The 14,465-nt window shown below is 55.0% G+C and overlaps 1 protein-coding gene across 13 annotated transcripts in view; it reads left to right on the forward strand.

The window, feature by feature from the left end:
• Nucleotides 1–14,465, forward strand: part of ATP11A (ATPase phospholipid transporting 11A) — a 98,887-nt gene that overhangs the window by 45,548 nt on the left and 38,874 nt on the right. For all 13 annotated transcript variants that reach the window (XR_004626836.1, XR_004626837.1, XM_034665503.1 and 10 more), the window contains exons 6-13: nt 1,394–1,522; nt 3,651–3,754; nt 4,254–4,304; nt 6,745–6,809; nt 7,447–7,528; nt 8,606–8,756; nt 10,603–10,800; nt 13,600–13,773. Coding sequence is in view for 11 of the 13 variants with exons in the window: in XM_034665503.1 (XP_034521394.1) it covers nt 1,394–1,522; nt 3,651–3,754; nt 4,254–4,304; nt 6,745–6,809; nt 7,447–7,528; nt 8,606–8,756; nt 10,603–10,800; nt 13,600–13,773 (954 nt within the window). In the remaining 2 variants the exon portion in view is untranslated. The remainder of the gene's footprint in view (nt 1–1,393; nt 1,523–3,650; nt 3,755–4,253; nt 4,305–6,744; nt 6,810–7,446; nt 7,529–8,605; nt 8,757–10,602; nt 10,801–13,599; nt 13,774–14,465) is intronic.

The raw sequence follows: 14,465 nt of genomic DNA on the forward strand, positions 1-14,465 counted from the left end.
TCCCTCCCTCCCCCCCATCCCCCCCCACTCCATCCAACCCATGACCCACCTGGAGGACTGCTCACGTGTCACCAGCACATGGCCCATCTTTGTGAACCTAGTCCAACACGTATCATACACACTATTGTGTGTATTTTGAAGATTTTAAGCAGCGTTTTTTTTTTTTTAAGATTTATTTTTTTTAAAGTAATCTCTGTGCCCAGTTTGGGGCTTGAACTCACAACCCCGAGACCAAGGGTCTCTTGCTCCACCGACTGAGCCAGCCAGGTGCCCCTGCATCTTCTTTGTTCCATAAATTTTCCTGTCCAAGTGTTTTAGGACCTTTTTTTTTTTTTTAAAGATTTTATTTATTTGACGGAGAGAGACACAGTGAGAGAGGGAACACAAGCAGGGGGAGTGGGAGAGGAAGAAGCAGGCTTCCTGCTGAGCAGGGAGCCTGATGCGGGGCTTAATCCCAGGGCCCTGGGATCATGACCTGAGCTGAAGGCAGATGCTTAACGACTGAGCCACCCGCCACCCAGTTGCCCCTGTTTTAGAACTTCTGACTGAGCTCCCCTCACTTCGCCTGGACTGGTGATGATTTCCTGGCCGTCACGGGGTTTGGGACGGAGTGCTGGTGGGGGCCCTGTGCACATATTAACAGACCTCTTCAGACCCCAGGCCCTTCGTGCACTTCCCTTAATGACCGTATTTCCTTTGCAAAGCCTTCCATACTTTCAGTAAACAGACCTAAATAGCATCAACCCGCAGAAAGTTGCATTTTTAATGCCTTGATCTCTTACGGGAAATGTCTGCTCTGTAGCCGGCCAGTTGGAGCCGAGAGGGCTCTGCACAGACCGGGTGCCACAGGGCCAGGCTTGCGGAGGGGCCCGAGGCCATTCGAGAAGAGTCTGCAGTGGTCCGTCTCTAAGATTCTGTTATCTCAAGACTGGTGGGGCGTAAATGGAATTGTACAGGCTTCATGTGGGGACTGGGGACTGGTGGGGAGGTCCACCCCTCCTGTGTATCAGGAGCACTTCCCCTCCTCCCTTGTCACAGCTGCTCACACCTGCCAGTTAAAGGGATTTTTTGGATCGACACCTTCCTGCAGGAGTAATTCCCACTCAGACTCATTAACAAATGCTTGAACTTGTCCAGCTTGGGCTCAGTCAAGGATAATCCTGTTATGGGGGTTTGTGTTTTCACTGCAGAATATTCCATCGTAATATGCTTTGATCCTTCCTGGGTCTAAAGTTGGTCCATCGAGACCCCCACCTGGTCTTTCCACGGTTTGGACAGAATCCCCGGCACACAGTCCTTCCCTGGAGTGCCCACATCCACACATCTTCCTGCAGAGGAAGAAGCCCCTGCCCCATGGGGGCCGCCACACCTAGGCTGTCTGTCTGTCTTGCAGGTTGGGGACATCGTCATGGTCAAGGAGGACGAGACCTTCCCCTGTGACTTGATCTTCCTCTCCAGCAGCCGCGCAGACGGGACCTGCCACGTGACAACCGCCAGCTTAGACGGAGAGTCCAGTCACAAAGTACTTTTGTGTGGGGCCCTGCGTGGGGCACTGTGCCCGCTACGCCGTGTGGCCGGCCGCTGCGGCACCGTGCTTGCAAACCCAGTGATTCCAGGGGTTATGGAGCAACCTGGGCAGCTGGGCCAGCCACACGGCTCCTCGCTTTGCTTCTCCCCGCATCCCACCGTTTCCGGTCCCCCGCTTGAGAGTCCGTAACCACCAACCACCTCGGGTTAACAGAAGTCACTTCCTGTTGTTTCTTACCTGTATCATCAAGCAGAGGGACCAGGATGCCAGGGGTAGATTGTAGGAATTTGGAAATTTTTCATTTTACTAGTCAAATTAGTGTCTTTACGAGACTAGAATTATGTGAAAAGTCACACAAGTCTAGATTTTTGAGGACTGTCACTGTATGTAATGAGTGTCCTTTTGTTAAAATATCTTAAGGACTTTCTGAACTTACAATTAATTTCTTATACTTGTTATGGAATTCTGTCCTGCCAGTTGGTGCTACAGAACTTTAATTAACAGTCACAAAAGAGTAGAGCATATCACTATTTAAGGATTTCATTATTTTAAGAAAATAGGAGCTTCCAAGGGGTTCAGGAAGGTGAGCAAGGCTCAGGGACCCCACCATGTCTGAGGCGTTGGCAAATGGCAGTTAATGGTGGGATTTCTACGGTGGGAAGAGGTATTTTCCTCCTTTTATGGATCATTCAGATCATTGTATAAACCCTGTGGGACTTCTGGGGTCCGTTTCCTGTGCAGGCATCCGAGAGGGCTCCCATTCCGGCACGATTGATCATGTCTGTGGAGGGTGGGAGCCCCTGGGAGAGTCGGGTGACTGTGGAGTCAGGTGTGTGGAGTGTGGGGATCATGTTCCCGTGTCCGTGACACTCGGCGAGCCACATGGACCCTGGCTGTTGGCACCAGGTGGCCCCTCGCGCCCGTCCTGCGAGAGGGATGCCCCAGCATGGCTAGTGAGTGGCTGCAGCAGGTGTCCGGTGGGACCGCGGCTGTCGAGACGTGATGGCCGTTTCCCCGTCCAGGACAGGCAGGTGCTCCGCTGCACCTTTTGTGCGATTGGGCTCAGCGTCCCGTTCGTGTGCTCTCTGACGTCACGTCTGCATATTTGACTGGGCCTGGGTGCTGCAGTTACCGAGTCCTTCAGGTAACTTGAAAGACACAGGGGCTCCCGCACTGGTCACGTTACCGCCCGTGTGACCTTAGGCAGGCATTTTTAACCTTTGCAGTTTTCACATCCTGATGTGGGGACAGACCTGTCTTTAGGGGCTCTTACGAGAATATAGTTAGATACTTCCCTGACGTCCCAGGTGCACAGTAGGTGCCCCAGAATGTTCTAAAAGCTGCTGCTGCCGTGATTTATCTCCCACCTGTCTTGATCTGTGGCACCCTTTCCTGCCCAGCACTTGGTGGCCGGGAGAACGGGAGGACATTCAGAGACACACTGTGTGCAGCAGGCCCTCACACGCGGCTCCGAGCCCACCCATTCACGTTAGTGATGCCGTCTGCCCTGGTGCATCCGCATTGCCTGGGTCATGTTAGAAATGCCATTCTCGGGCCTCCCAGACCCACCGCATCAGAAACCAGGGGCCGGCCGGGCAGTCGGTGTCCTGCAAGCCCGCCGGGGTCCGAGGCGCGCTCACGTTCGTGGAGCCCTCTGTCTATGCCGAGCGCATGGCTGTGCGGGGAGAGCGCCAGGCCCGAGCAGTTTGTGATGCCAGAGACGCACTGTGCACACAGTAGGGCATCCTATGAGGAAAAGGAACATTGACTCCTAGATTTGTTTTCTGACGGGGAGCCGTCACAGGGACGGATTTAAGTGTCCGTTCTGAAGCAGGATCTCCCCCGCTTGAGGGCGGTGGGCGAGCGCAGGAGTTTCCTGGTGCCTCGCAGACGAATGCCGCCAGCGCCCGTGATCCCGTAGCTTGTTAGCATCCACACACGAGTTCGCGTTGACTGAGGGTACTTGAGCGTTTACTCACACGTTCTCTCTGACTCGGCACCGCGGCTCTGTACTCGGGCTGAGTTACAGGCACGGCGGGTGACGTGGGGCGCCGACCCCCCTTGGCCGTCAGGTGCGCGTCCCTCGTTAGGTTGTGAATTCACCTTTCTTGTCGATCTGCAGACTCACTATGCCGTTCAAGACACGAAGGGGTTTCATACTGAAGAAGATATAGACGGCTTGCATGCCACGATTGAGTGTGAGCAGCCCCAGCCCGACCTGTACAAGTAAGTCCGTCCGCTTTCCCTGTCGTTCCCGCCCCACCCCCACCCCCGAGCACAGCTCCTGCTCCCTACCCCTACTCTGCTGGCGCCGTGCTTGTCTGGAGAGGGAATGTAAACCCCTGCTTAAAAATTAAGACCAAGCCAGAAATAAAATAATTTACTTAATATTTTCAGAGTCCAGCAACATTAAAATCTGTAGCTATTTTTATGCAAATATTTGGGCTGGCTTAATGGAACTAAGTTTATTGGAGAAAAAGTGATTTTCTGTAACTTGAGGAACTGATTTTAAGGAAAATCCCTGGAGTCTTAGGCTAATAGGAACAGGAAGAAAGTAAAAGAAGAAAGGGGGAGGAAGCCGATGAGCTTTTGACCTGGAACGCAGCCCTTGAGCGGAGCGCGCTTCCGTCCTGGAATGGAAGCAAGAGGCGGTGTGGACAGCGGGCGCCCGGCCCGCCTCTCCCGCCCCAGCTGCGTGGCGCTGACCTGGCTTCTCTGTTGCCAGGTTCGTCGGCCGCATCAACGTCTACAACGATCGGAACGACCCCGTGGTGAGGTGAGGACAGACGCGGTTTCCATCTGTGCTGTCAGATTATGGTGGATTCTTCTATTACTGATAGAGGCTTTCGTGGTTGCTGCTCTGGTGGGTTTTAGAAGTAGAATTCGGCTTTCCCAAAGGTCCAGGTCCCACCGTCTTCTCTGGTTTCTCCTGTGAGTATAGCTGTTCGTGCCAGCAAGCTGATGGTGTTCGTGGGAAACGTTGTCTCACAGTGTTAGGAGCCTATCGGACGGTGAGCCGCTGCCCCCTGAGAAGTGCTCTTTGCCTTGACAGACGAGTGTGTCTTTAGTCTTGGAGCTGAGCAGTTTCTGACGTGAGGCCATTTTACTGGCATGTATGTGTCTACTTGCCACCGTCACTGGCACCCGTTTTGGCTCTAGATGCAGTCTAGATGTAAGGGGATGTGTCTCGTCCGGGGACCGTGTAGGTCACACCCACGGGTTGTGGACAAGGATCCACACCCACCAGGTGGCAGTGCCCTGGAGCCAGCCAGTGGTCGGATGCGTGTGATCTGCTCTCATCCAGCACCGGCTCTCCACATCCCCAGGCCTGCCGGTGTGTCATCTGGACATGGTTTCCAGGTCTAGTGGGTCTTTGCCGTCGTGGTAATCGAGATGGACCGTGTAGGAAGTTGACTTTGAGTGGGATTTGGAGCTGACCATTTCTATAAGCTCCTGCCTCCCCTGTGTTGGAGAAATTATTTTTCTTTCCACTTAAGCGGTTTCCAGATTGTCGCTGTCCTGGTGTTACCTTGTGTGTCAAGGAAAACAGTTGCCTAGAAGTAGAAATAATCTCAGTGGGAAATTGATGGCAAATAAATGTAAGACCGTGGGGCCCCTCTTGAAGTTGTTTGTTTCATGGAAATGGTTTGTGGCTTCTTGAGTCGTGGCCGTCGTCCATCAGCACGTTCACGGTGCTTCTGAGAGGTCGTGGAGGCACGGCCGCAGTCTTCCCGAAGCAGGTGCTGGGACGTTCCTAGTTTTTGGCAGAAACAACCTGCGTTTCTGTCTCGTGATAAGTACTGTTTGAAGAACGAAGCTGACTGAGATTCATTCAGATTGTTGCTGGGATGAATCAGAAGGAAACATTGAGACGAGGTTTAACGGTAGCTTGGGAAGGCCATAACGACTGTGTGTCACATGTTGATACTAAGTCTTGTTTTGCTGCTTAGGTACATACACCATTCAGCAGACTTTCAACATTTGAGTATTACAGGTATTTGTAAATTCGCGGTGTGGACAGTGATGAATGATACATCCCAGTTCTTCATCCACTCAGAGTGCTGCTTCTTTGTCCTCCCTTGTCCAAACTAGAAACAGAGTACTTTTTAAACTAAATTATTCTCTGATCTCCCAGAGACACTTTTTAAAAGGGCCGTTTGTTTTCCTAAGCACGTTCAGCGGGCATGTAGTGTGCCGCTTGCAGAGGCTGACGGTCCTTGTAAGAGGACCAGATAGCGAGTGTGCAGCCCCGGAGCATCCGTGGCGGTCAGGCCCGGCACGAGTGCCGAGACCGCGGAGCTGCCCTGGGCAGACGCGTCAGGTCAGACGTGCCCTGGGCAGCAGCCTCCCGCCCTCATCCTCCGCGGGCTGCGGACCCCGAGCTGCATCAGCTAAATGTACGGAAGGCGCCAAGTCCGTGGCGTTCAGCAGGCTCTCTGCTTACTGTGGTGACGGGACGTTCCGTGCGCTGAGACATCAAGAGCACGCGTCCCTTCCCGCTGCAGGGGAGATCAGGAGAACGCTGACAGCAGCGACATTCACAGACTGCATTCTGCTCCTTACTCTCTTCTACTCGTGGGAAGTGAGAGCAATGAGGATCCACCCACAGGGGAGCCCCGAGAACACGAACCCCCTAAAGGCAGAGACTCGGTCTGTTGCTCACCGTGGCGCCTTGAGTGCTTAGGGCCTGCATGTTCCTTCACGAGTGACTTTTGACTTCCTCAGTTGTTGCTTCCCTGGAGTAGCAGGTGCAGGGGGTCCGGATTTGGAGGCCACCTGCCCACAGACGGCCCTTGTGGGTTCGACTGCCATGGAGGCGAGTGCCTGCGGTGTTCCGTGTTTGAAAGTAAGACCGGATCCCACAGGACTCACAGAGTCTCCCTGAGGATGTGGTGGGAACGGCTGAATCCTCTCGAGTCACAGACACCACCTTCTCGGAAATTTGGAGCCTCTCCGTCGGTCTGGGTGGGCTGGGAGCCCGCATTCCTGACGAGGCCCCGTCAGAGAGCAGGCGCCCTCTGGGCCCTTCCACAGAGCAGGTTTACCTCCTGGGGGGAGGCTGCATGCTCCCACGGAGCCAGGCTAACTTTCGTAATCCAGATAGAAGCTACTCCACGTTTAAATGATTTCCCCTTGAAACGGAGTCTGTGAGGCGCAGGCCTTGATCTCCCCCCTGTCTGCTGCCTTGCCCTACGCTGGTCCTCCTATCGTTGCAGGCCCCTGGGGTCGGAGAACTTGCTTCTCAGAGGAGCCACGCTGAAGAACACCGAGAAGATCTTTGGTCAGTGTCTCGGTTGGTGAATCATGACTAACAGCTTCTAAAGTTAAGGGCGTGTTGACCGGTGAAAGTCCGCCGTGCTGCCATGAGCGCATCTCTCCGTGCTCCGGGGCGGACTCGGTGGCGGCAGTCATCAGTCCGAGAAAACCCAGCCTGGCGGGTCACGCTGCCCATGGGGCAGGGCCGCCTGACGCTTGTTTGCGTATCAAGTACCTGTAATTTCTGACTCAGAAACATAAACTTAGGTCCACGAGAAACTCGCACAATATAGTTCCGCAGGGATTTCTTTCAATGGCCGCGTTTCTTGGGTAGTATCTCCCGTCTCTAGGAGTTATTTCAGTCTTTGAATTGAGAAAACTTAAAAATACACACGTGTGCCCTTTGTCTGAAAACCCAGGATAGTAAAATCTGATCTTCGAGAAAAAGTAGAGATTGATCTCTATGCAGGGAAAAGAGTATTCCTTTAGTCTGAGGCACCGCGGTGTGGGACCCTTTCTGAACGAGCAGCTAGCTTGCCTGGTGAAACGTGAAATATGACTTGTTTTGTCCACAGTTCAGCTTTACCGTTGCTGTGTCGTTCCTGTGCAGAGGTGAGATACGCCTGTGTTACTGTCCTCACGTTGGCTCTTCTGCTTTCCAGGTGTTGCCGTTTACACAGGCATGGAAACCAAGATGGCGTTAAATTATCAGTCGAAATCCCAGAAACGATCTGCTGTAGAAAAGTGAGTCTCAGTACCCCTCTGAATTGCGTAAAGCTCCACGACCTAAAGCCGTCACGAGCCCCTGAAGACGTGAAAGCATTTCCCTCTTGGCGTCATTAGTAATCCTGTCGTGGTCTCCAGGGAGCCGGGAGCGCTGGGTGCTTGGCAGATGGTCTTGTTCTGCAGGGTCACCAATGACCACACACCCTCAGCCCACGTCTGCAGGCTCCCTCGTGTGGACGCCTGAAGTCCCAGCAGCCCCTTTCACGGATTCATGAAAACGTCAAAACTGGGTCACTTTCAGCTTTGGGTTGTTGGAAACCATGTGTTTTCCTGAGGAAAGCATGAGCAGAGAAAATAGTGTTCTTTTCACAAAACAGTAAAATCCTTATGATGACAAGCCAAGTATAGAGCTGGATTTGTGAGAAACTTTGTCTTCTTTGCCTTTTGTGCGAGTGTACCCCTGACCGGAAGTGGTTATAAACTATTTAATAGAGCTGTGTGGGACTTGGAGATCTCTGGGAAGACTGGGAGGGTGTCTTCTGCCCGCTCTTGCAAGCTGGGTTCAGCACGGTCATGGGTCTGTCTGTCCATCGACAGCTATACGAAATGTGAAAATGGAGATTTGGCGCTCAGTAAGCAGACATGCTTCGTTCCCAGATGTCTACATCGACAAATGGTTTTTAGAAATAGATGCTATAAGATCAAGCCTCTTCACACAGCCTGCTAGGACATCGGCCAGGGATTCCGTGTTTCCCTCCCTGCTGCCCCGGCGATCGTCTCTAACTGTAGAACCCCCTGGCTGGCACTTCGTGGGGGATGTCCTAAGTCTTAGACTCCCAGACCGTGCGGTCAGCATTGCGGCTGCGTGTGCTGCCCTCCAGTTCCCGGAGCTTTCCCTGTGGGCCCTAGAATCCCACCCCTGAGGGCACGGGAGGGGCTCAGATACGGGCGAGCTTCTCTTCTCACTTCTGTGGTGCCAGCGGATGGGGGCTCCTTTAGAACTTGGTCTGTGTCTTGACGGCACGTTGGCCCTGGTGCTCGAGGAAGGCTCTTCATCAAGCAGTCACTGAGCACCGTTGCTGTCTTGTGTTCTAGATCCATGAACGTGTTCCTCGTCGTGTACCTGTGCATTCTGGTCAGTAAAGCGCTGATAAACACCGTCCTGAAGTACGTGTGGCAGAGCGAGCCCTTCCGAGATGAGCCGTGGTATAACCAGAAAACCGAGTCAGAAAGACAGAGGAACCTGGTACGGGACGTGCCCGCCTCTGCAATGATCAGAGACACCCTGTGGGAGATGTTCACTGACTGGCAGCTGCATCCCCTGCCTCCCTACCCGTGCACGCTGGTTGCTCCTGCCTTATTTGGGTATATGAGTGTGCGGTCTGGAAAGGGATTGGCTCCCACGGTGAATTCGTGAGGGCAACAGCGTGAGTCCTGCTGCTGCTTCTAGAACCCAGGGTGTGTCCTGTCTTTAGAGTGCTCAGCAAATGCTCATTTAGGATCCTGAGACAAATGGTACCTACTTACGGTAAGGAAAGGAGAAAAGGAGAATCTCAACTATAGGAGAATTATGGTACGAATGGATTTTATTTTTCCTCAGGGAGATTTCAGCTCAGTTGCTCATCTTTATCAAATCTGATTTTTCCCTAAGCCAGTGTGTTCAAATAATTTGACTGAATTGCCTGTACTCAAAACAGTAGTTCCCTGCTAGGCTCCCAGAGGCCAGACCTGAGCCATGTGTCTCCAGAATAGGGCACAGTGAGTGCAGAGTGGGCCGTGTGCACATCTGAACCTGGATGCTGTGAGTGCAGAGTGGGCCGTGTGCACGTCCGGACCTGGATGCCATGAGTGCAGAGCTGGCCGTGTGCCACGTCTGGACCCGGATGTAGTGAGTGCTGAGCGGGCCATGTACAGGTCTGGACCTGGATGCAGTGAGTGCAGAGCGGGCCGTGTGCACGTCCGGACCTGGATGCAGCGAGTGCAGAGTGGGCCGTGTGCACAGCTGGACCTGGATGCAGTGAGTGCAGAGTGGGCCGTGTGCACAGCCGGACCTGGATGCAGTGAGTGCAGAGCAGGCCGTGTGCACAGCTGGACCTGGATGCAGTGAGTGCAGAGCGGGCCATGTGCACGTCTGGACCTGGATGCAGCGAGTGCAGAGCGGGCCATGTGCACGTCTGGACCCGGATGTAGTGAGTGCAGAGTGGGCCGTGTGCACAGCTGGACCTGGATGCAGTGAGTGCAGAGTGGGCCGTGTGCACGTCCGTACCTGGATGCCATGAGTGCAGAGCTGGCCGTGTGCACGTCTGGACCCAGATGTAGTGAGTGCTGAGTGGGCCATGTGCAGGTCTGGACCTGGATGCAGTGAGTGCAGAGCGGGCCGTGTGCACGTCTGGACCTGGATGCAGTGAGTGCAGAGTGGGCCGTGTGCAAAGCTGGACCTGGATGCAGTGAGTGCAGAGCAGGCCGTGTGCACAGCCGGACCTGGATGCAGTGAGTGCAGAGTGGGCCGTGTGCAGGTCTGGACCTGGATGCAGTGAGTGCAGAGCAGGCCGTGTGCACAGCCGGACCTGGATGCAGTGAGTGCAGAGCAGGCCGTGTGTACAGCCGGACCTGGATGCAGTGAGTGCAGAGCGGGCCATGTGCACGTCTGGACCCGGATGTAGTGAGTGCAGAGTGGGCCGTGTGCAGGTCTGGACCCGGATGCCGTGTGNCGGATGCAGTGAGTGCAGAGCGGGCCGTGTGCACGTCTGGACCCGGATGTAGTGAGTGCAGAGTGGGCCGTGTGCAGGTCTGGACCCGGATGCCGTGTGCAGAGCAGGCCGTGTGCAGGCCCGGACTAGAGTCCCCACCTCTCCTGTGTTGAGGCAGATCAGGTGACCCTCTTACCCCACCCCCACAGGGCAGGCTCACTCCTGGTCTGCGGCTTTCACGGTGCTAAAATCAGGTGACAGGCAGCTTAGCGATGGCCGCCCCCAAATAACGCTTATGTTTGGATTTAAAGCGGAAGCCTGTATTGTAAACAGCGCCAGTGCGACCCGAGCAGAGCCCCGTGCCGCCGGCGGGGGCGCGGGAAATCACGCGGTGTCTCTCAGTTCCTCAGGGCACTCACGGACTTCCTGGCCTTCATGGTCCTCTTCAACTACATCATCCCCGTGTCCATGTACGTCACGGTGGAGATGCAGAAGTTCCTGGGCTCGTACTTCATCGCCTGGGACGCGGAGATGTTTGACGCGGACTCAGGGGAAGGGCCTCTGGTTAACACCTCGGATTTAAATGAAGAGCTAGGACAGGTCAGTACCTGCGGCGTCCTTTTCCCGGATGCGTGCGTGAGCGCGCCCCTCCCTGTCTGTCCCCCGACGCCTGGATTCTGAGTGGTCCCTGTTGTGTGGGCACGTTTTCCAGATGGTCCCGTGAAAGCCTTCCACTCCGATTCATTCCTAGAGGTGCGTCCCACAACTTGGGGAACGCGGTAGCAGCGTTGGGTTTTTATGCTTTGTATGACGATCGATAGCGCTCTTACGTGCGCAGTTTGTGCGGATTCAGCAGCTCTAGCTGGTTGTTACAGCTCACCCGTGGCCTTGGTAAGTGCTGCTCGTTCTGGCTTTTAATGCTGTAAATTTGCTGAGTCCCTGTTTCACAGGCATCGCACTCAGCTCTTATGCCCGATTTCCTTCCCTGAACTCAGAGCGAGCATTTTCCTCGATGTAAACATGAGCAAAGTGAGGCCTTGGCGCTCCATGGCTTGCGGTATTGCAGACTCAGACACCGCATTGCCGCCCTGCTGTGCACTGACAGCGGTGGCCGAGCTCTTTGCACCTGAGCACCTTAATCTGTAAAATGGGCGCAATTCCACATACCTGCCCTGCCAGAGTGCGTGCTGAGTGGGGCGTCAGGGCGCGGTGTCCACTGGTGCCGCCACAGGGGGGTGTCCATCCAGGGCCGACTGGATGACGGGCAAACCTGTGCACACCTGTCCACTAGACCCAAACTTCAGCTCCTTCTTCCCTGGGACACTGCTCTGGAAAGGCCGGCTTCTCTGGCCTGACCCTTTCCTGGCCTTCATGTTGCAGGAAAGAGCATTTGGGAAATGGTAGTTCACTCGTTTTTAAAAATTTAAAAAAAAAAAAAAAAAAACAGGAAGAAATTTGGGGGAGGATTTTTGCAAACAGGGCCATTTTAAAGATCTTATTTACTTATTTATTTGAGAGAGAGCGTGTGCACAGACGTGGAGGGGCAGAGGCAGAGAATCTCCAGCAGGTGCCTCACTGAGCGTGGAGCCTGACGTGGGGCTCGACCTCACGACCTTGGGATCATGACCTGAGGCGGTATCAGGACTCCTGTGCTTAACCCACTGGCCCGCCCAGGTTGTCCCACAAACAGGGCCGCAATCTGCCCCCTTGTGGCCCCAGGGAAGCAGTTTGTAAATAGATGCTCAGACTCAGGTGGGGACCCCCTGCCTTCACCCCCTTAGGTCACGGGTACCTGTTACCGTGAGATAACTTGCTTACTAATGAGCGCGGTGTTCAGGGCGTCCCTCCGGCGCCTGCCGCAGCCGCGGGCTGGAGTCCCAGACAGCCGCACGGAAACCCCAGCTTGGTCGCCCGGCCCTAGAATAGCTTTACGTCTGCATAGTTCACATCCTGGGCAACAGTACACGGCACATGCTGTGTCTTCCTGAGAAATTCGTAGAGAAAAGCATCTTTCTGTAACCAGAAGAGTGTGGAGCGGTGTTCAGTACAGCGAATTTATCTGACTCAAATTATCTCCTAACACCGGCACTCTGGGGGTTTCTGGAAAGTTGTTTCAGAAGACGGGGCTTCCAGGGGCATCCCGGTGGCTCAGTCGGTGAAGCGTCTGCCTTGGGCTCAGGTCATGATCCCCAGATCCTGGGATCGAGTCTCACAGTGGGCTCCCTACTCCACGGGGAGTCTGCTTCTCCCTCTGCCTGTCGCTCCCCCTGCTTGTATGCTCTCTGTCAGATAAATAAATAAAATCTTTAAGAAAAAATAGAAGACGGGGCTTCCTGAGGTGTTCATTATTATTGTCCATCCTCACTCTGAGAAAACTCAGGTGTCGGTTACTTCAAACGACACAGCTGTGGTGCCGGGGACCCGTCCCACACGGGCTTCCTTCCCGTTCCTAATTGTCCAGAGCACGGTGAGAGGCCCAGTGGCATCTGGACAGCAGGTCGTCTGCTGTGTCCTCACAGCTTACCTGTAGAACCAGGCACACAGGGAAAAGGCATTTTCGGCAGAGGGATTAAGACGAGAACATTTTGCGGAGACTAAGTGAAGAAGGCAGACCGGAAACACTTGGCCGGTGTGTTCGCCGTCTCTCCTGCTTCCTGGGCACCTGCACTTTATGACCCTTACACTCTGCCTCCCGTGTGTGTCCGGGGCGCATGTCCCAGGGTGTGTGTGTGTCCTGGAGCACGTGTCGGGGACAGCGAGCAGGTCTCAGCTGGCGGGGGCATCCTCGTCCTGTTCCGTCGTCCAGAATTCCACCTTTATTCCTGCTGCACACGTAACTGGAGTTGATCCGAGTGCAGGGCTCAACACTGCATGTAGTTTTCTGTCTGAAGTCTGTTTTGCCCTTTTGTTGGAGTTCTGACTTCTGTGTCCCCAACGGCACTCCGAGCGTTGACCTCCCAGACCGTGTAGAGTAAGCTCAGATGCACCCTCTCTGTGTCCTCGATTTCCTCGTTGGAGAGCATTCAACACTCCCCCGCCTGAGTCTGTCTTTCTGAGAAATGGAAGGCCAGCTCCACGCAGTGCTTCCGTCCGCAGACCAAGAGAGAACGGGGAAACCACTGTTTTCTGGGGAGAGTGAAGGCCTTGCCTGCACCTCCTGCCCGGCTCAGTCGGCCCCACTCAGCCCCAGCAGACGCTGGAGGAGACTGGCAAGCCGGCCCGTGTGTGGTTCCGCCTGCTCTGGCGGGGTGTGGGGGACCGTCCCGAGAGGTCCCTTCCCGTGGGGAACGTTGACATTAGGAAGCAAGGCTGCGCTGGGGCCTGAATCAGCGGGTGGCTCCTTCTCCGAGAAGTCACGCGGCCCTGTCAGCCCCTCGCAGCGGTGCCGTGTGTCCGCAGGTGGAGTACGTCTTCACGGACAAAACCGGCACGCTCACGGAGAACAACATGGAGTTCAAGGAGTGCTGCATTGAGGGCCACGTGTATGTGCCGCACGCCGTCTGCAATGGGCAGGTGCTCCCCGGGGCCTCTGGCATCGACATGATCGACTCCTCCCCGGGCGCCGGGGCCAGGGTAGGTGGCCGCCCCCGACGCACATGTGTTCCCGGGGGGCTGTCACTGCCGCGCTGTCCCCGGGTCCCCGAGCACGAGGCAGACTGGCGCCACCCCTAGTTCCTGGATCCCCTAGCGACCTGCATCAGGAGCTGTGGGACGCTGCCATTTCCTGCCCGTGAGTCCGCCAGCACAGCTGCGTGGGAAGCAGTGGTAGCACGCAGAAGGCAGGGCACGTGGCGGGCTGAGAGCGAAGTGGCCGTGTACAGCACGTGTCTGTGCTCACACGTGTGTGCACACTCAGGCTCGAGCATATATGCACATGTGTATGCACAGAGATGCACACACATGGACACATGCTCCCATGTGCACACACACAGACACCCCACTCACGTGTGTATTACGTGTGTATACACGCACACACTGACACATCCTGTGTGCACACACCTCACACGTGCACACACACTACACTCAGATGTACACGAATGCCTCTCATGCTCACGAGCGTGCATGTACACTCACACATCCTCACATGTGCACACAGACATGCCCTGTGTGCTCATGTGCATTGTATGTACACATGTGCACACACAGACACATATCCCACAGGTGCACATACGCTCACATGTGTGCACAGACGTGCCCCACATGCACATGCACCCATGTGCCTCCAAGGTGCTCCAGACCCCAGCATCTCTGGGAGGTGCTGTGAC

This window comes from Ailuropoda melanoleuca, chromosome 7, assembly GCF_002007445.2.
Source record: "Ailuropoda melanoleuca isolate Jingjing chromosome 7, ASM200744v2, whole genome shotgun sequence".
Taxonomy (NCBI): Eukaryota; Metazoa; Chordata; class Mammalia; order Carnivora; family Ursidae; genus Ailuropoda; species Ailuropoda melanoleuca.